A 20,446-nucleotide genomic window follows, 5' to 3' on the forward strand; every position below is an offset into this window, starting at 1 on the left:
ACTGATGTGAGGTGATGTTTCCTTGTGGTTTTGATTTGCATTTTTTTGATAATTAGTGATGTTGAGCATTTTTTCATGTGTCCATTGGCCATCTGTATGTCTCTTTGGAAAAATGTCTATTCAGGTCTCTCCCATTTTAAATCAGATTATTATTATTATTATCATTATTATTATTTTGGTGTTGAGTTGAATGAGTTCTTTATATGTTGGATATTATCCCCTTATTGGATATATCATTTGCAAATATATTCTCTCATTTAGTAGGTTGTCTTTTCATTTTAATGATGATATCCTTTGTGCATAAGGTTTTTAGTTCATGTAGTTCCACTTGTTTATTTTTTCTTTTGTTTCCCTTGCTTAGGAGACATATCAAGAAAAAAATTTTTAATGCTCGTGTTCAGGAGAGTACTGCCTATGTTTTTTTCTAAGAGTTTTATGGTATATTTAGATCTTTAATCCATTTTGAGTTTATTTTTGTGTATGGTGTAAGACAATGATTCAGTTTTATTCTTTTTATGTAGCTGCCCAGCTTTCCAGCACCGTTTATTGAAAAGACTACCTTTTTCCTATTGGATATACTTGTCTTCTTTGTCATATATTAATCGTCCTTATAAGTATGGGTTTATTTCTGGGCAGTCCCTTTTTTTTCCATTGATCTATGTGTCTCTTTTTGAGCCAGTACTGTAGAGTTTTGATCACTGAGAAGTTAGACATTTTAGGTCTTCTCTCCTCTCTCAGCTCCTCTACTTGGTTCCCTGTTTCCATCCTAACCCTAATCCCACAAAAATGCAGCTAAAGAGAGTTGCCAGACAGTAATCTGTTCTTGCTCTTGAATAACTGCTTGGACTTTTTTTCCCCCAGTTACATAAGATCCTATTCATTTTCTCCTTCTTGTAAGAAACATTCATGATTTGACTAAGACCAATGCAAAAAGTTCTTGGTATGTAGTATAAGATATAATTTTACATCATTGAATTATTAAGAAGATTAAATGAAGCTGAAAAGAAAGTTTAGGCCAAAGTGAATAATCTTGAATTTTGTTCAAGGTCTGTTATCACAGAAAAACTTTTAAAGAATGACTCTGAATGGTGCTGTTTGAAGTCCTACACACAGGAACTAACAAAGACACCATTCCTACCCTAAAGTACACCCTAGCTTATTAACTGGACCATTAGCCTTGTACTAAGCACAGCCATGTCTCTCGCGGTGCCATTAGAGCCTTTGCTATGACTTCAAGAAGACTTATTACTTAGTGAAATAACCTTTCAATACTAAAAAATTTACTTTAGTAAGAAAATAGGCAATAATTATTTAAGTCCTTTTTTTTTTTAAGATGTAATTTTGGGTCCCATTTGATAAAATAATTTAAGGAATTGTATGTCCAAAACAAATTGGTTAATTATATTTACTATATTACAGATATTTTCTATAAGAAAATTCTCATATGTATAAATTCAGGTGAAAATCTAATAGTAGAATATTCTGATTATATTTCTGTGTACAGATAATTCTTGATGATCAATCTGTGGCTTATTAACTGAGGGGATTTCTTCCATGGCACATGTTTAAAAATCCCCATTGTTTTTCTTTCATGAGTATCTTCTCCCCACATACACCATCACTATAGCAAGATACTAGAGTGATATGTTTCAAGTCACAATTCTATGTGTGATTAACAGCAAAAAAGAATGTTGATGATATTGTAAGCAAAATGGTAAGCCTGGGGGGTAATTTACTGAAATCTTTCATGTTACCCATTCCAAATGTGAGAGGCTTTCCTGTAATTACAGTGAGATATTCACATCAAATTTGGATGCTCTCATGTAAACACAAAGAACCTCCTTTAACATCAAGGTAAGAAAGATTTCTATTAAATTTCTACCTGGATTCTAAAGTGCCATATGTTATTCTGAAACACATTTTGGAAAGGGAACTATTTTAGAGAGGGCATTATTAGTTTATTTAAATGATTGCAAATGGACAAGTTTAGAGTCAAAATTTTAGAAATGGAAATCTATAGACATTGTATATATGATGAAGGGAAGGCTGCAAAAGGTGAAAAACGTCCCCAGAGTCACTTCCCAGTTGGAAGCAGAGAGGAGACTGAATGTTTGTCTCTAGATCTCAGGCCAATGTCCCTTTCTTGTGTCACTGTTTCCATGTCAAAAACAGAAAATACACCCAGAAACCATGAAGAGCTGGGGAGCACTACGTCATATGTGGCAGTTCATTTAACCTAAGGTTTGTATCAGGAGAGTGAGGGTTAATTATTTTCCACTTTTAGGATCAGAAACATCTAAAAAATAAGCAAATCCAGACGTAAAGTGCTGGTTTTCTGCCTGTTCATCTAATCAGAGTCATAAAATAATGTATTCTCATTACAATCTGTTATGAAGAATTTTATTGTAAATTAATGGTTGCATACTTTCACCACAACCAAAAAAACAAATAGAACACATCCACACAGTTTATTTGCTGTCTTTTGAAAAATGCAAACTACACTTTTTCTAAAACCAGAAACTTTGCAAATCATCCCAATGTTCATACCCTTCAAGTCTGAGATGGGAAGCTTCTCGGGGGAATGCCTCTGAAGAGGATTGCTTTGCTTATATTACATGTAATGTGCAGATGGCCAATTATGCCAGTTGTGAATCTATTGTGAATCTAGACTTCTCTCCTTGACATAAAGAACAGAACTAGATATTTTATTTGTCTCTTAGTTTGTTTTTCTTATGATATAGTTTATGGTTTATTTCCAAGTGTTCATGTTCTTGGGATGCTTTAGGGAATGAAATAGTCTTGGGAGTAGCAAATGTTGAATACAGAAGAATAGAAATATTAGAGTTACATGGGATAGGGAATCAGTTCTCATACAAATTATTTCTCTGAAATAGAATTATGAAACATTTGTCAATATCTGAATATTACCATTGATATCATACACCTAAATTTTCACTTAAAATCACATATTCATACATATAAGTTCAGTGAGATAAAACAAATGCCAGAGGAAGTCCTGTTTCTTGAGTGGGAAGCATCAGGCTACAAAAATGTCTTTAGAGAATAAGTTGATGATGACCAACATCAACCAGGAGCATAGGAATGGATTTTGTCTTTGAAGTAATTTATATCAATTTGTGTTAAAGCCATTAAAAACATTTCAAGTATTTAAAAATATATATTCTTATAATTCTATACATAATAATTTGATTATAGGACATACCAGATTTCAACTAACAATATATTTAAATATTATGCTTGTGTCCTGTATAGTGGCTGAAATGAAGTCATAGCACATTTAACTATACATTAAAACAATTTAATACAATAATAAAAGCTCCTCTTTGCCAACTTTGGAAGAAATTCTGAGGCTGCAGAGCCACAGGTATACTTCCAGTGATAGGAGAGTTGTCTAGTTCTTTCTGAGCCTGTCATATTCATGATCATGATCTTTGAATAAGCTAATTCGAAAGAGAGAGCCCAAATTAAGTTAAAAAATATTGATATAATATTAACAAGTTAATGTTAACAAAGACTTTTGCTGTGTATTACTTTTTAAAATAAAATTGTGCTCTACATAGTCTCTATGCTCTTTTAATATCAGAATGTACATACCCTTTTCTTCATAAATGAGTATTACTACTCCTCTGTTAGTGTAGAATTAAATATGACTATTTTTACAACACATTAGCTAAGCATTAAAATACTGTGATATTTACTAGGAAAGATGCTTTAGCTTAAGAGAGGACCAATGCATTGAGTAGGTGAGACCATCTGTGTCTTCATTTGTAATTGCAAGCTTTAAATCATGAGTCATGAGTTTGAGCTTTATGATTAGACAAAAAAAAAATTCACTTGAACATTGGTATGGTCATTCATACAAAAAATGTTCACTGAGCCCCTATTTTTTATTATGCAGTGTGCTAAACCATGGGAATATAGCAGAGACTGGACTCCCAAGAGGCTTCTACTCTGGTCTGTGAGCAAAAAGTAAAAAAATTAGAAGAGAGCAATGTTTACTAAATATGTTAGCAAGGTCTTGTGCTGGGGGGCACATACAAGGACTAAGCTTCCCAGAGTAAGTGATGTTGAAGAGGTGGGTAAACTGGCATCAGCCTGCTTTTATACATACAATTTATTAGTTTGAGAGGAGGCAGGAAATGTGATATAAATTAAGAAGCCAATAATTTTCATTCTGACTATAAGAACAGCTATCAGTAATAAAAATCCTATATGGTAAAAAATATATGCATGTGTATATGTGTGTGTGTGTGTGTGTGTGTGTATGAATATATACACATGGAGTCTGAGAACATGGAGAGCTATAAGAAGACTGCATAGCACAAAGCATTTTTAAGTGTTAATTATTTCATTTTGAATAATAACGTAGACAACACAGTGCTGAATTTGACTAGCTTGAGGAAATATGATATTCATAACCAGTGGGTTATGAGATACTGAAATAATAAAGGATCAGCTATATTTACAAGGACAACAAAGTGACTAGACAATTTAGTGTACTGGTCATTTCAGGGAAATGGCTATAAATTTAGTGAGCTGAAATAAAAATGAGAAAACATTTGTGCAAGTTATTTAACAGTCTGATTTCTATCAAAGTGCCAGTCTTCAGGGGAAAATCGAATCAAATATTCCGAGTTATCCCTGATATCAACTTGTTCATTTGATATTTGAGTCTTTTTAAGAAAGTGCAGCACAAAATGTGTTTTAAAAATCCCTGCTATTTAAGCTCTCTGATTGCTTGATTCTCTGACAAGTGGGAAGTATTTACACTTTCGGTGTGTCAGTCTTTTACTATAATGAATAATAGTAGTTGAAAACCAAGAAAAGAAAAAAGTCAAACCAGTTAGCTATTGTATATTTATTCATGATGGAAATAGAGTGTCATAAATGTAATTTTGATCTTTAAATCAACAAGGTTATCTTTGAGAAAAGGACAAAACAGAAACAAATGCTTTCAGTCCAATTTAAACTTGTTATTTAGTGATGCCATGTAAGCAGACTTGCTACCATTTTGAAGGAGACTGAGAAAACTTGATTTGAGGCTTGCTGAAGTAGTAAAGGCTCTGCTGTCTTTAATTTTAGGTACGATTAGCAAACAGTGTATTGATCTTCATCCTCTCCATGATGCTTTTCATATCTTCCTTGCTGAGAATGTTATCTAAATTGTGCTTTGGAAAATATATAATGATTTAGACCAGTGCTTATCTAATATGCATATGAATGACCTGGGGATCTTGGTAGACTACAGATTGTGATTCAGTAGTCTGGGCTGGAGTTTGGGATTCCACCTTTCTAATGAGTTCCCATGCCCATACTGCTTGTCCAAGGGACTGTACAGTGAATAGAAAGGGTCTCTAGGATCTCTGCTTATATGGTGTAGCACAGATCTCAAGGTTACACACACACACACACACACACACACACACACACACACACACACCACACACACGTCAAGTTCCCAGGATTGAGTTATACTCCCCAATTGGGAAATTGTACTATCATTCTCAATAGCAGCATATTATCATTGCTGAACCAGACAAATTCCTCTTGCTTTATTAACTTTTTTTTTTTAACCTTATCTCACCTCTTGGTGCCTTAATTTTGATGGTTTTAGCCCAAGATTTCTATTCTCTAAGGTTTATCTTTCCTGATACTCTTTGGGTAATTGGCACTTGCTGTATACACTGACTTTTCAATTAATTTAAAGAATTCTATCCTGCCATACACAAAAGTGCAGGCAGCTCCCAGAGTGTTCTTGTTTTCTTTGTGCACATAACCGGACAAGACTGAAGTAGGCATGAACAACTGAAAAGCATAATGCAAAACCTATTTATTATACATGATTAGAAAACATTTTGCATATTTTTAATCTCATTTCTTCTACATTTCACCCACTGAGGTTCAGGTTCTAGTCCTCTGGGCTAATGTACTCTTTTTATTTCAGCAAGTCAGCATAATGAAGAGCCTTCAGTGTCACCTTGGTTGTTCAGGCACAGTAGGCAGGTTTACAATACTGTCACATGACATTATTTGTGTGTTACATTTCAGACAATGAGTCAGTGAATAGAGTCAAACTTGGGACTGTGTATATCCAATTTCCTCTACTACATACATGTGGCATTGTATCAGGGTATGGATTATTGAAGGCACTGATCAGTTTGGATGTTTATGTGGTTTACAAAGAGTGCATAAAGTAGAGAGAACTAGCTAGCCCATCTACTAAAATAAAATTTGGTATCAGTCTTTATTGAGCATAAACAATGTACACAATATTATATAAATGGTAAAATCTAAAAGGATTCTGAAATATAATGTCAAAATATTTTCTGGATGGTACCCTTTGCATCAAGACACATAATCCACCTGATATTCAGCTCATATCTAATGGATCCTTATAGTTCATAAATGTGTTTTAAAATGTAACTGAATACAATGGAACATATGTTTGGTTTTATTCAAACCTTAATTATGTAAGAAAATGAAATTATTCTCTTAGCTCTTCTTAAAGAGCTGAGTGTTAAAAAAATATATGAGTGGGTTTTCTTAAAACTTTTGTCTATAATTTAATCTAGTGTCCTGTAAAGTCCTGCTTTTAGTATCTGCTCTCAGGAGTGCACTGTTTGTCAAATTTCCATTAAGCTGAAGGTGAAAAATTAATGAACCACTTACTTCAGATATCTCAGAACTAATGCAAGTCGATTAGTCATGCAGCACAAAAAAATCAAAGATTTGGGTATGTTCAATTATGGTTTAGAGTTCACTCATGTTTAACTGTTAAGTGTATTGGTCCATATTTCTAATAGAGCATTCTAGAGAAAAAAGGAATGCAGTTATTGATTTTTTTATTAACAGGTAAATATATGTCAAAGATGATTTTATTTAGAGCAAGGTTAATCAGGTTGTTGATGGGGATGGATGGGTTTTGAAAGCCTTTGTAATGTGTCTGCTGTGGGAAAGTAGGTAGCTGGAAAAAAAGTACAGATGTATAGCAGTCATAGGATTAATAGAACTATAATTTATTCTTCAGTTGTATCCCTGCTGTATATCCTAGGCATTGAGGAAACCAGTAAGATAGAGGCTTTGAAACTATTTTTCAAAGAATTGTTGAATCTTTTTTCCACTAAACTGAGCTCCTGTTATATTCCTGGCAATGTGCTAGGCACTGTTTCATGCAATGGTGTAGAAGACGTGGACCTTGTCTTCAATAAATTTAGAGTTTAGAGGGGGAAAAACAAACTGTTTTTACATAGTGATGATGTTAATTAGAGTGGAAAACACTGAAAAAAAAAAGGGCAGATGTATCACCTAGAATGGAGGATGTCAGAGAAAGCTTGCTGCAGAAAGTGATGTGTGAGTAAGGGTCTAAAGTGAATAGTTCACACGTGTGGTGCATGAAAAGAGTGAATAAAGTGGACAGGATAGTTTAAGCAAAAATATGGAGGATGTAAATCACAGAGCTTGTGGGGGCAGCATAAGTTTTGGTATAAGATGTATGGAGAGGAATGATGGGAAATAATGTTAAAAATATAAGGTCTGAAATTATGAAAGCCCCAAATGACAAGTTACAGAGTTGAGTAGCTGAATTTGGGAGAGATGAAATCATACAGCAAATAAGTTTAATTTGTACTGGTAATGTGTCAGCCCCTAACATCCATGGAAATTTCAAGATAACAGATTGCACATTTCTCTGACATTCTTTTTCCTAAATACGTTTTCTCCTCAATACTTTTTGTTGTCCCTGGACAATAAAAGTTCCAAAGGATGTGGCCAAGGGAGAAAATACATGCTGGGATAACCAGGGTGAGATGGCGATAGATGATCTCCCAGCTGGTGTGCTGAGGCTTGGGGTCTGTGCACTGAGGTATTAATCACTGTGGCCCTGGGTGCAGCGTGGTGTAGCAGAGACTCAGGGCTTGTCACTTGAGGTTGAGAGCAGCAGAAGACTCCTTCAGTTTACCTCGTCAGGCTGTGTGACCACCAGCATCTTCTATGTGAAGCATGGAGGGCCTGGAATCTGTAGTTGCAGAGAGTGGCCATTCCAAAGACACTACACTTGATTTAATACTCTGCTCTGGCTGGATTGAAATTCATGCTTTTTGAACACGAAGTCCCATATGGTCATTCTGTTCAGGGCCCCGCAAATTATATAGCCAGTCTTGGTGCTATGAGATGAAAATGGTTAGGAAGTAATTAACTACACTGTGGTCAAAATGCACTGTCACATATCCATATAATAGAGGTTGCCAGATTATGAGACTAGCATTGTATTTATATACCAAAACTGGTCCTAAGCTTAAATCTTGTGTATTTTTTCTTCAAAGCCATAACTTCTGTGGCTTCCAGAGGCCTAAGCTGAATATCACTATTTAGCCTTGTGGTTTTCTAGATGATAAGTTAAGGAAATATTTCTGAAACATCTTTTCTCATTTATAATCTGCCTCCTGGAGCCTGGGTACCAGTATCTTTGAGCTCAGCATCCCCTGTGGTTCTATCAAATTAAACTCTGAGAAAAACTTTGGCAATTATTTTCCCTAATAAAAACTCTGAAAAATAAAGCTCTGTGTTTACAAACATTATTGGCCACCTGATAGTCATTCCACTGTGTATTTCCTTTTCTGAGTCAGTATAAATATATAAACTGAAAAAGTATTTCTTAGTTCTTAGGCACAATTTAGTGTATTAACTCTATTCTCTTTATGCTGAGTGCCTGTGTTTTTATTTCCTTGTGTTACACTTTCCTTTTTTTTAATTTTAATTTTTTCAAAGTTATAGCTGAATATAAATAGTCAAATATTTCTACAAAACTTAATTTAGAAAAATATCTCACCTTCTCCCATCCTCTCTTTCCCAAAGGAAAACATTTAATTGCTTCCAACAATTTTGGTTGTTACCTACTTATATTTACCTCCCTGTCTCCAAGAGCATGTATAAAAATCGAATTCATTTTTTAGTTTTATCCATTGTATTGACTTACAACTATAGAAGACAAAGATTTAATTTTTTTTCCCCACAAGCCTCCATGTACCCTTACCTGATATTTGCCTTTTCCTTTTTTCCTAAAAACTATCAATTTTTGTGTTAAAAAAGTGATTATGTATATTATTGAGTGTGCAGATATTTTTCATATTGTACATTTCTTAAACAATTTTTGCTCCCTTTGAGCTCATTACACAGATTTCCTATTTTTCTGTTTATCTAGAAATTCTTCAAATGCTCTGACTTTACTGTAATAATTTTTTCAATACAGTCACACACATCTGGTATTCGCTTATTTTTGTCTTCCTGGAGACCTCCCTCTCCAAGCCCCTTGACCTCCTTCTCTTATTGTCAGTAGATCTGCTGCACATGTGCCATTTTATGATTATCCTTGGCTGAGAGCTGCCACTTAAGAATGGCAAAATTAAGTTGATTTGAAGTTTTGTGTATGGCTGGGATTTATTGACTGATGAGTTTTAACACAGGATGTCTTGGGTCCACTGTTTTATTTGTAGACTTCCAAACTTTCAATATTTTTATTTATTCTCCATTGACCTGGTTATATTTACTATAAGTGAAACATCTATTGCCCTACCTGGAAGGAAGGATTCTTGGCACCAAGAGAGCAAAACATCTGAAGAATCTCTGCCATCATAGCACCATCCCATTTTAAGCATGAGACTCACCCTTCGCTGTGTCTGGCATCTCCCTGTTCAGCATCCTACTTTCAGTTTCCTGCCGGAGTGGGGGAGGGAGAAAGGCACTGTTCACATGAACTGGGTGAGGGGAAGATTCAGGAGGAGAGATCCCTCACAATCAGAGTTTCATCAAATTCTCCTGTTTCTAGTCCTTCCTTTACTTCTACTCTTAATAGGTAGCGGGTGTTGCCAACTCCTGAGCCTTTCTAGGTTCTGTGAGACAAACTTCATTGCTTCTCAGTTCCCCTCTGATGGCTTAGATTTTGATCTCTTTGGGTCTGTTACATCAGTTGACATTTATGTATATGATTTCCAGCTTCAGAGTCATATCGCTATTGTCTCTTCATTCTCTTGGCCCCTGTGGATTTATGCATTTTTATTCCTTTATAGTCTTTTCAGTGAAGTTTTATGGGCAAGTGGAGGTTCATGCATATGTACAATCTGCTATAGGATACGTAAAGTATTTGGATGGAATTTTGATTATGAAGTGCCTCAAATCATTTTTAACAAGTAGAAAGAGTATAACTAAGGAATATACAAACAAATCAACTAAAATGAACTCACTGCTCATCTTTTAAATGCTTATTACAAAAAAAAACCTCTTCAAGTGTTTAATTTCTGTTTACTAAGGATTCTGTTCCTTTTCCTTTTGAACACAGATGGAAGCTTTAGGCAAAACCGATCAAACCTCACCTCTCTACTAGTGCAGCCCATCTCAGCATCTCTCGTTGCAAAACTGATCTCTTCGCCAAAAGATAGAACCAAAAACGGCATCTGTAGCCACCTAGAACTTCCAAACAATGGTAAAGTATTTCATGTCTTTCTGTGTGTCTTGTTTTTGTAAAGACCACTGTGCCTCCAGGGGGAAGGGTGTTCCCAGCATGGGGTGAGTCTCCTATGAAACTGATGAAACTAAGGTAAGTCAAGGGAAAGGGTAGTTTGGGAGATAGGCTTTTTTAAATTCCTTACAGTCGCTAACCAGGCTTGGCCCTGTCAATCTCCAGCCATGGCTCATGCTCGTCTGCCTTGGTGGGCTCTCTACCTCTCCCCCAGCCCCTTCGGGAGGCACTCCATGGGCCAGTCCTTGGTGACTGGCAGACACCAGACCACTTACTTACCAGGAAAAGACAAGAGGAGACAACTGCTGTTTTCTCTCTATCCTGTGACCTGGAGGCTGCAGGAGGCTACAGAAATAAACACCTATTGATATGTAAATAGATTAAGGTCAGGCAGGAGATTCTGGAAATTCTGCCATTTACCCCACAACCATGATCATTTTTAATTTCTTAAATTGACATATTTAGGATTATTCTGTTAATAAGACATTTATTTTTTGATGTGGTGAGCATTTATTTCTATCCTATGTCTCTTTAAGGGACATTTTTGGAAAATAATTTTGATAAAGACTAAGAGTTGACCAAACTGAGAGACTTAAAAATGGACAAAAAAGCATTTTGAACTGCAACAAAGAAAAACGGCTTTACAAATAGAGCATTTGTACATTCATGAAAATCTGCTTCACATAGCTTCTCAGTTTCAGCTTCAGCAGTCTTGTCGCCTGCCAAGATTCAGTGGATAGCAGTCAGCTATCCGGGGTATGAAGTCTTTTAGTGGAAAGCATTAAAGCCTAATTCCTGCGATTGACTAAAAAATCCCTCTGTCTTTACGCATCATCACCCGAGAGATGCTTCTTGTTCTGCAGCGCAGTTTGTCAGGCCCTGTTGGAACACAGTGGATAAAACTGAAGTAGTTAAGATACTGGTGGTGGGATGCAAAGCACGGCTGCATCTCATTTCTGCCTGCAGCCTCAGCAGCAGAGTTCTTTACATATTATGAAGTTTGTATCTAGTTGCTGTGAAATTCAACTGAAGGACTCTGGTTTTGCATTCAGACCTGGAGGCTCAACTACCCATGTTTTAGCTCATTTGATTTTCTCTTGACAACAAAAGCATTGAAAAAGAAAGGTTTTGAAGAAGCCAAAAAAAAGTATCTGAATACATTCAGGATTGCCCCTTGTTGACAAGCCCTGTTGACAGTTCAGGATTGTATCAGTTAGAGACATGCACTTTTCAAAATGCCATAAACTGAGAGACTGTTAAACTGATCATCAGTTGAGCAAAGTGGGAAATACAGAAAACAATGATAAGCCTGTTTCCTCAAAGCAGGAATAAAGAAGACCTTGAGGAACTTTCTATTTTGTTTTGTTGTTTCCTGTCTTCAAAGCCCTACAAACTGATCATGGGCTCCATTTGTTAAAATATGTAAACAGCACTTTAATAACAACAGAGTTGTGAAGAAGACACTAGATGTCCAAAAGACCAATAAACCCATATTAAACTAATTAATTGAATAACTAATCAGAACCCCTAATGTGTCCCAGCCACTGTCCTGCCATGATGTATGTCTGCGTGTTTTTGTATTCTGTAAAATGTTATGTTAGTATCATCCTTACCAAATACTTACATAATGCTGGAATAATTAAGCAAAATGGCACTCTCTAGCTGTATCTCCACATCAGCTTAGAAGAAAAATTGGATGGATAGAAACTTGTTTACAACTTCATTATTAAGGAAACTACCAGAGAGGACTTCTTTCTAAGAGATTATGCCATATCAAAATTTCTTCATGGATATAGTAATCATTATTGTTTTGTTTTGTTTTTAATTTTTTCATTATTGTTTTAAGAAAAAAAATTCAGAGATATATTTAAATTGAGAAGATATTTCATATTATAATACATCCTTCCTTCATCATTTTAAAAAATATGGAGTATTACATTTAGATTTCCCTAAAACTGATTAAGTAGTCTGAGTTTTGAAGTTTAAACTAATCTTAAATGTAGGAGAATGACACTTTACCCCAGTGTTTTAGATAACAATACTCATGATACATCCAAAATAATTAATTTAAATTTTCTTATAAACACATAAATATATAGTCGTTTACTATGATATATGTCAGGATGGGACATGAAAAGGATACAGAATGAGGTGCCATTTTTTGAGCAGTAAGAGCAATGCTTATAGTTCATGGTTAAAAAATAATTTACAGCATATATAATTTGTGATTATAACTAACTGTTGAATTTTCTGAGTATAGTCCTGAGGTTTAGTGTAGGAAAATCTTCACTACACAGAAGTATAGCCAGAAGTGAATTAAAAATATGTATATAAATTAACTAATTGTTTTCTTTCCTGTTTAGCCCTTTATGTACAGTGAATCAAAATTCCTTAAAGTCCAAACAAAAATAGAGTGTTATTATCTATAATGGACAGACTCTTCTTAGAATCCATTTGCCACTCTCCCTCTTTGAACTGTTGCCAACATTTCCCAACAACATGGTATGAGTAGGTTTGACCACATTCTAAGATTTAGAAATAGGTTCTGATTACCTCAAGTCTATTGGCATATCACATCAACCATTTTATGATGATTGGTTCAAGGAAGATGTAAGCCTGAGCAAAGAGAGCCAAGACTCAGTTTCTCAACTTTGAGCAATAACTCACTTAAACACTAGAGCTGAACAAGAAAGCATGTAGGCCTGGGATCCTTGCGACCTTGAGGTTATAGCCTACCTGAAAATGGAGGCAACAGAAAGAAGGTATAGGAGAATAAAAGGGAGAAAAATAAATAGAGATAGAAGAGAGAAAAAATATCTTTAAAAAAAAATTTTTTTTAAGGTATGATTAATATACACTCTCATAAAGATTTCACATGAAAAAACAATGTGGTTACTACATTTACCCATATTATCAAGTCCCCCTCATACCCCAATGCAGTCATTGTCCATCAGTGCAGCAAGATGCCGCAGATTCACTATGTGCCTTCTCTGTGCTACACTGTTCTCCCCGTGACCCCCCACACCATGTGTACTAAACATAATACCCCTCAATCCCCTTCTCCCTCCCTCCCCACCCACCCTCCCATACCCCTCCCCTTTGGTAACCACTAGTTCATTCTTGGAGTCTCTGAGTCTGCTGCCATTTTGTTCCTTCAGTTTTGCTTCATTGTTATAATCCACAAATGAAGGAAGTCATTTGGCATTTGTCTTTCTCTGCCTGGCTTATTTCACTGAGCATAATGTCCTCCAGCTCCATCCATGTTGTTGCAAATGGTAGGATTTATTTCTTTCTTATGGCTGAATAGTATTCCATTGTGTATATGTCCAACCTCTTCTTTATCCACTTCTACTGATGGACACTTAGGTTACTTCCATATCTTGGCTGTTATAAATAGTGCTGTGATAAACATAGGGATGCATATGTCTTTTTGAATCTGAAAAGTTGTATTCTTTGGGTAAATTCCAAGAAGTGGGGTTCCCTGGTAAAATGGTATATCTATTTTTAGTTTTTTGAAGAACCTCCATATTGCTTCCACAATGGTTGAACTAGCTTACATTCCCACCAGCAGTGTAGGAGGGTTCCCCTTTCTCTGCATCCTTGCCAGCATTTGTTGTTCTTAGTCTTTTCGATGCTGTCCATCCTTACTGGTGTGAGGTGATATCTCATTGTGGTTTTAATTTGCATTTCCCTGATGATTAGTGATGTGGAGCATCTTTTCATGTGTCTGTTAGCCATCTGAATTTCTTCTTTGGAGAACTGTTCCTTCATATCCTCTGCCCATTTGTTAATCAGGTTATTTGCTTTTAGGGTGTTGAGGTGTGTAAGTTCTTTATATATGTTGGATGTTAACCCCTTGCCAGATATGTCATTTACAAATATATTCTCCCACACTGTAGAATGCCTTTTTGTTCTGTTGATGCTGTCCTTTGCCATACAGAAACTTTTTAGTTTGATGTAGTCCCATGAGTTCATTTTTGCTTTTGTTTCCCTTGCTCGAGGAGATGCGTTCAGGAAGAAGTTGCTCATGCTTATATTCAGGAGATGTTTGTATATGTTTTCCTCTAAGAGTTTTATGGTTTCATGGCTTACATTCAGGACTTTAATCAATTTCGAGTTTACTTTTGTGTATGGGGTTAAACAATAATCCACTTTCATTCTCTTGCATATAGCTGTCCAGTTTTGCCAATACCAGCTGTTGAAGAGGCAGTCATTTCCCCTTTGTATGTCCATGTCTCCTTTATCATATATTAATTGACCATATATGGTTAGGTTTATATCAGGGCACTCTAATCTATTCCATTGGTCTGTGGGTCTGTTCTTGTGCCAATACCAAATTGTCTTGATTACTGTGGCTTTGTAGTAGAGCTTGAAGTTGGGGAGAATAATCTCCCCAGCTTTATTTTTCCTTCTCAGAATTTCTTTGGCTATTCGAGGTTCTTTGTGGTTCCATATGAATTTTAGAATGATTTTCTCTAGTTCATTGAAGAACACTGACAGGAATTGCATTGAATCTATAGATTCTTGAGGCAGGATGGCCATTTTGACAATATTAATTCTTCTGATCCATGAGCAAGGGATGTGTTTCCATTTATTGGTATCTCCTTTAATTTCTCTTAAGAGTGTCTTGTAGTTTTCAGAGTATAGGTCTTTCACTTCCTTGGTTAGGTTTATTCCTAGGTATTTTATTCTTTTTGATGTAATTGTGAATGGAATTGTTTTCCTGATTTCTCTCCCTGCTAGTTCATTGTTAGTGTTTAGGAATGCGACAGATTACTGTGTATTAATTTTGTATCCAGCAACTTTACTGAATTCAGGTATTAGATCTAATAGTTTTGGAGTGGATTCTTTACAGTTTTTTATGTACAACATCATGTCATCTGCAAACAGGGACATGTTAACTTCTTCTTTGCCAATCTGGATGCCTTCTATTTCTTTGTGTTGTCTGATTGCCGTGGCGAGTACCTCCAGTACTATGTTGAAGAAAAGTGGGGTGAGTGGGTATCCTTGTCTTGTTCACCGATCTTAAAGAAAAAGCTTTCAGCTTCTCGCTGTTAAGTATGATGTTGACTATGGGTTTGTCATATATGGCCTTTATTATGTTGAGGTACTTGTCCTGTATACCCATTTTGTTGAGAGTTTTAATCATGTATGGATGTTGAATTTTGTCAAATGTTTTTTCAGCATCTGTGGAGATGATCATGTGGTTTTTGTACTTTTTTTGTTGGTGTGGTGGATGATGTTGATGGATTTTAGAATGTTGGACCATCCTTGCATCCCTGGAATAAATTCTATTTGATCATGATGGATGATCTTTTTGATGTAATTTTGAATTTGGTTTGCTAACACAAAATGTTGAGTATTTTTGCATCTATGTTCATCAGGGATATTGGTCTATGATTTTCTTTTTTTGTGGTGTCTTTGCCTGGTTTTGGTATTAGAGTGATGCTGGCCTCATAGAATGAGTTTGGATGTATTCCCTCCTCTTCTACTCTTTGGAAAACTTTAAGAAGGATGGGTATTAGTTCTTCACTAAATGTTTGATAAGATTCAGTGGTTGAAGTCATCTGGCTCAGGGGTTTTGTTCTTAGGTAGTTTTTTGATTACTAGTTCAATCTCATTGCTGGTAATTGGTCTGTTCAGATTTTCTGTTTCTTCCTGGGTCAGCCTTGGAAGGTTGTATTTTTTGAGAAAGTTGTCCATTTCTTCTAGGTTATCCAGTTTGTTAGCATATAATATTTTCATGGTATTCTCTCATAATTCTTTGTATTTCTGTGGTGTCCGTTGTGATTTTTCCTTTCTCATTTCTGATTCTGTTTATGTGTGTAGACTCTTTTTTCTTGATAAGTCTGGCTAGGTGTTTATCTATTTTTTTATTTTCTCAAAGAATCAGCTTTTGCTCTCATTGATTCTACTGTTTTATTCTTCTTGATTTTATTTATTTATGCTCTAATCTTTAATATGTCCCTCCTTCTACTGACTTTGGGCCTCATTTGTTCTTCTTTTTCTAATTTCATTAATTGTGAGTTAGACTGCTTATATGGGATTGTTCTTCCTTCCTGAGGTAGGCCTGTATTGCAGTATACTTTCCTCTTAGCACAGCCTTGGCTGTGTCCCCAGATATTGTGGTGTTGAATTATTGTTGTCATTTGTCTCTATATATTGCTTTATCTCTGTTTTTATTTGGTCATTGATCCATTGGTTATTTAGGAGCATGTTGTGAAGCCTCCATGTGTTTGTAGGATTTTTCATTTTCTTTGCATAATTTATTTCTAATTTCATACCTTTGTGGTCTGAGAAACTGGTTGGTACAATTTCAATCTTTTTGAATTTACTGAGGCTCTTTTGGGGGCCTAATATATGATATATTCTTGAAAATGTTCCATGTGCACTTGAGAAGAATGTGTATTCTGCTGTTTTTGAGTGTAGAGTTCTGTGGATGTCTATTGGATCCATCTGTTCTAATGTGTTGTTCAATGCCTCTGTGTTATCACTTATTTTCTGTCTGGTTGATCTGTCCTTCAGAGTGAGTGGAGTGTTGAAATCTCCTAGAATGAATGCATTCCATTCTATTTCCCCTTGTAATTCTGTTAGTATTTGTTCCACATTAGTGGGTGCTCCTGAGTTGGGAGCATAGATATTTATAATGGTTACATCTTCTTGTTGGATTGACCCCTTTATCATTATGTAATGTCCATCTTTGTCTCTTGTGACTTTTTTTTGTTTTGAAGTCTTTTTTGGTCTGATGCAAGTACTGCAACTCCTGCTTTTTTCTCACTATTAGTTGCATAAAATATCTTTTTCTATCCCTTTACTTTTAGTCTGTGTATGTCTTAGGATTTAAAGTGAGTCTCCTGTAGGCAGCATATCAATCGGTCTTGTTTTTTTATCCACTCAGTGACTCTATGTCTTTTGATTGGTGCATTCAGTCCATTTACATTTAGGGTGATTATCAATAGGTATGTACTTATTGCCATTGCAGACTTTAGGTTGGTGGTTACCAAAAGTTCAAGGTTAACTTCCTTACTGTCTAGGAGGCTAACTTAACTCACTTAATATGCTATTACAAACATAATCTAAAAGTTCTTTTCATTTTCTCCTCCTTTTTCTTCCTCCTCCATTCTTTATGTATTAGGTATCCTATTCTATACTCTTTGTCTATCCCTTGTTTGACTTTGGGGATTGTTAATTTAATTTTGCATTTGCTTAGTTATTAGCTGTTCTACTTTCTTAACTGTGGTTTTATTACCTCTGGTGACAACTATTAAACCTTAGGGACACTTCCATCTATAGTAGTCCCTCCAAAATAGACTATAGAGATGGTTTGTAGGAGGTAAATTCTCTGAGCTTTTAGTTATCTGGAAATTGTTTAATCCCTCCTTCAAATGTAAATGATATCTTGATGGATAATATAATCTTGGTTACAGGCCCTTCTGCTTCATGGCATTAAATACATCATGACACACCCTTCTGGCCTGTAAGGTTTCTGCTGAGAAGTCTGATGATAGCCTGATGGGCTTTCCTTTGTATGTGATCTTATTTCTGGCTCTAGCTGCTTTTAGTAGTCTGTCCTTATCCTTGATCTTTGCCATTTTAATTACTATATGTCTTGGTTTTGTCTTCCTTGGGTCCCTTGTTTTGGGAGATCTGTGCACCTGAATGGCCTGAGAGTCTATCTCCTTCCCCATATTGGGGAAGTTTTCAGCAACTACCTCCTCAAAGACACTTTCTATCCCTTTCTCTCTCTTTTCTTCTTCTGGTACCCCTGTAATACGAATATTGTTCCATTTGGATTGGTCACACAGTTCTCTCAATATTCTTTCATTCTTAGAGATCCTTTTTTCTCTCTGTGTCTCAGCTTCTTTGTATTCCTCTTCTCTAGTTTCTAGTTCATTTATCATGTCCTCCACTGTATCTAATCTGCTTTTAATACCCTCCATTGTGCTCTTCAGCAATTGGATTTCTGACTGGAATACATTCCTGAGTTCTTGAATATCTTTCTGTACCTCCATGAGCATGTTAGTGATTTTTATTTTGAACTCCTTTTCAGGGAGAATCATGAGGTTGATGTCATCTTTCTCAGGAGTTATATTTATTTTACTGTGAACCATGTTCCTTTGTGTTTCATATTTGTATATAGCACCCTGTAGTGTCCAGAAGCTCTACTCTCTGGAGCTGCTCAGCCCTTGATGCATTGTTGGGTGTCGCATGGGAGTGGTATTGGTGCCTGGGGGTAGGAAAGAGCTGTGTCCTGCTTCCCAGCTGCTATACCTGCTGTGCCTGTCTCCACTCCCTGAATCAGTAGGCCGAGCACACAGGTATAAGCCTCTATGATTTGCATTTGTAGTTGCTATAGACAGATCTTCGCTCTGGCTGGCCTAATGTCAGGGAAGGGTTTGTCGGTTTGCGAGCCAGGTGGGGCTGGCTGGGAGAAAGGCTCAGTAGGCTGCCTATCACAGAAGGGGTCCTTGGAGCTGTGTTGCCAGCCAGGGAGCTGGAGCACCTGAAGATCATGAAAGATCCCAACCTGCTGGGCAGAGTGCACCCAGACAATTTTGTCTACCCGTCCTTTCTCCTGAGCTCTGTGCATTCCTTGCCCCTTTAGCAGCTCTCTTGCTGTTAGAAGTCTCTCAGACTGCCAGCCTTTCTTTTGTCCCAGAGCAGCCAGATGTGGATCCCTGCTTTCCACAAGCGGCGGGAATCTCAGTCTCTCCCGGAATTCTGCCTGTCTTAGTTTCCCAATCCCCTAATCACGAGAGTATCATGTAAGCACCATGAAATGTAGGTTTGTGTTCCCAGAGCAGATCTCTTGTGCTAGGTATTCAGCAGTCCCAGACCTCCACTCCCTCCCCACTCCATTTCTCTTCCTCCTGCTGGTGAGCTGGGGTGGGGGAAGGGCTTGGGTCCCGCAGAGCCACAGCTCTGGTACGTTATCCTGTTCCGTGAAGTCTGCTCTTTTCTCCAGGTGTATGCGGTCTGGTGCAGTCATCTTTCCTGTACTCTTTCAGGATTAGTTGTATTAATTATATTTTCATATTATATGCACTTTTAGGAGGAAGCCTCTGTCTCACCTCTCACGCCACCATATTTCAAGAAAAAATATCTTGTCCACATTATTTGACTACTAAATGAAGTCTTTACTGAAGCCAAATCTCCTGAACTGGCCATATATATGACTTAATACACACCCCCTTTTAAAGCCAGTGTATGTTGAATTTTCACTTTCTTACAACCAAAAGCTACCTACCTGACACAGACCATAAGGCTTGAACAAAACAAATAAACTAAATATCTGCAGTCATGAAATAGGCTCAGCAAAGTGAAGTGAATTACAGGATATTTGTATGGAAAGCCCTGAGAGAACTAACAATTGTATGAGGAATAGAAAAGAAGCAGGAGATATGCATGCATATGTATATATACGTACACGTGCACACACACACACACACACACACACGCACATATACAGGTTGTTTGCATTGACTAGATAATTGACTATGGACTCCATTTCATTTTCCTTGATTTTACTTTTTGTTAAGTTTTAGCCTTTAATCTAATATAATATCTCATCAATCTTTGTCCTTGATAATCAACAAAAAATACAAAAATTTGAGTTTTCACTTATCAATCTGAGCTTGTGGTTAAAAACCATGAATATAGCAAAAAATAAAAAGGAGAGGAGAATATAAAATTAATTTATGTAATTTAGGGTAAAAAATAAATGAATCAGGCTAAAATAAACATTTTAATATGTTTGATTAATCATTTTACGTAAATAAAAAAATGACCATTTCTGCTGCATTAAACTTAATCTCATCAGCAATGGGAAGTTTCTACATCTCTTCAAAGGGATAAATATATATCCATATGGATATATTTGTTCATTTTCCCTATTCATAGTTGTATATATTC

General features: G+C 36.2%; 1 protein-coding gene across 6 annotated transcripts in view; it reads left to right on the forward strand.

Annotated features, from left to right (window-relative positions):
• The window catches only part of NAALADL2 (N-acetylated alpha-linked acidic dipeptidase like 2), a 1,368,824-nt gene that overhangs the window by 968,887 nt on the left and 379,491 nt on the right, over positions 1-20,446 (forward strand). For 5 of the 6 annotated variants that reach the window (XM_057500065.1, XM_057500068.1, XM_036926729.2 and 2 more), the window contains one exon: positions 10,355-10,498. The exons of the other annotated variant lie outside the window; for it this stretch is intronic. In XM_057500065.1, the coding sequence (XP_057356048.1) occupies positions 10,355-10,498 (144 nt within the window). The remainder of the gene's footprint in view (positions 1-10,354; positions 10,499-20,446) is intronic. 6 annotated transcript variants of the gene reach the window in all.

This window comes from Manis pentadactyla, chromosome 1 (assembly GCF_030020395.1).
Source record: "Manis pentadactyla isolate mManPen7 chromosome 1, mManPen7.hap1, whole genome shotgun sequence".
Lineage (NCBI taxonomy): Eukaryota > Metazoa > Chordata > Mammalia > Pholidota > Manidae > Manis > Manis pentadactyla.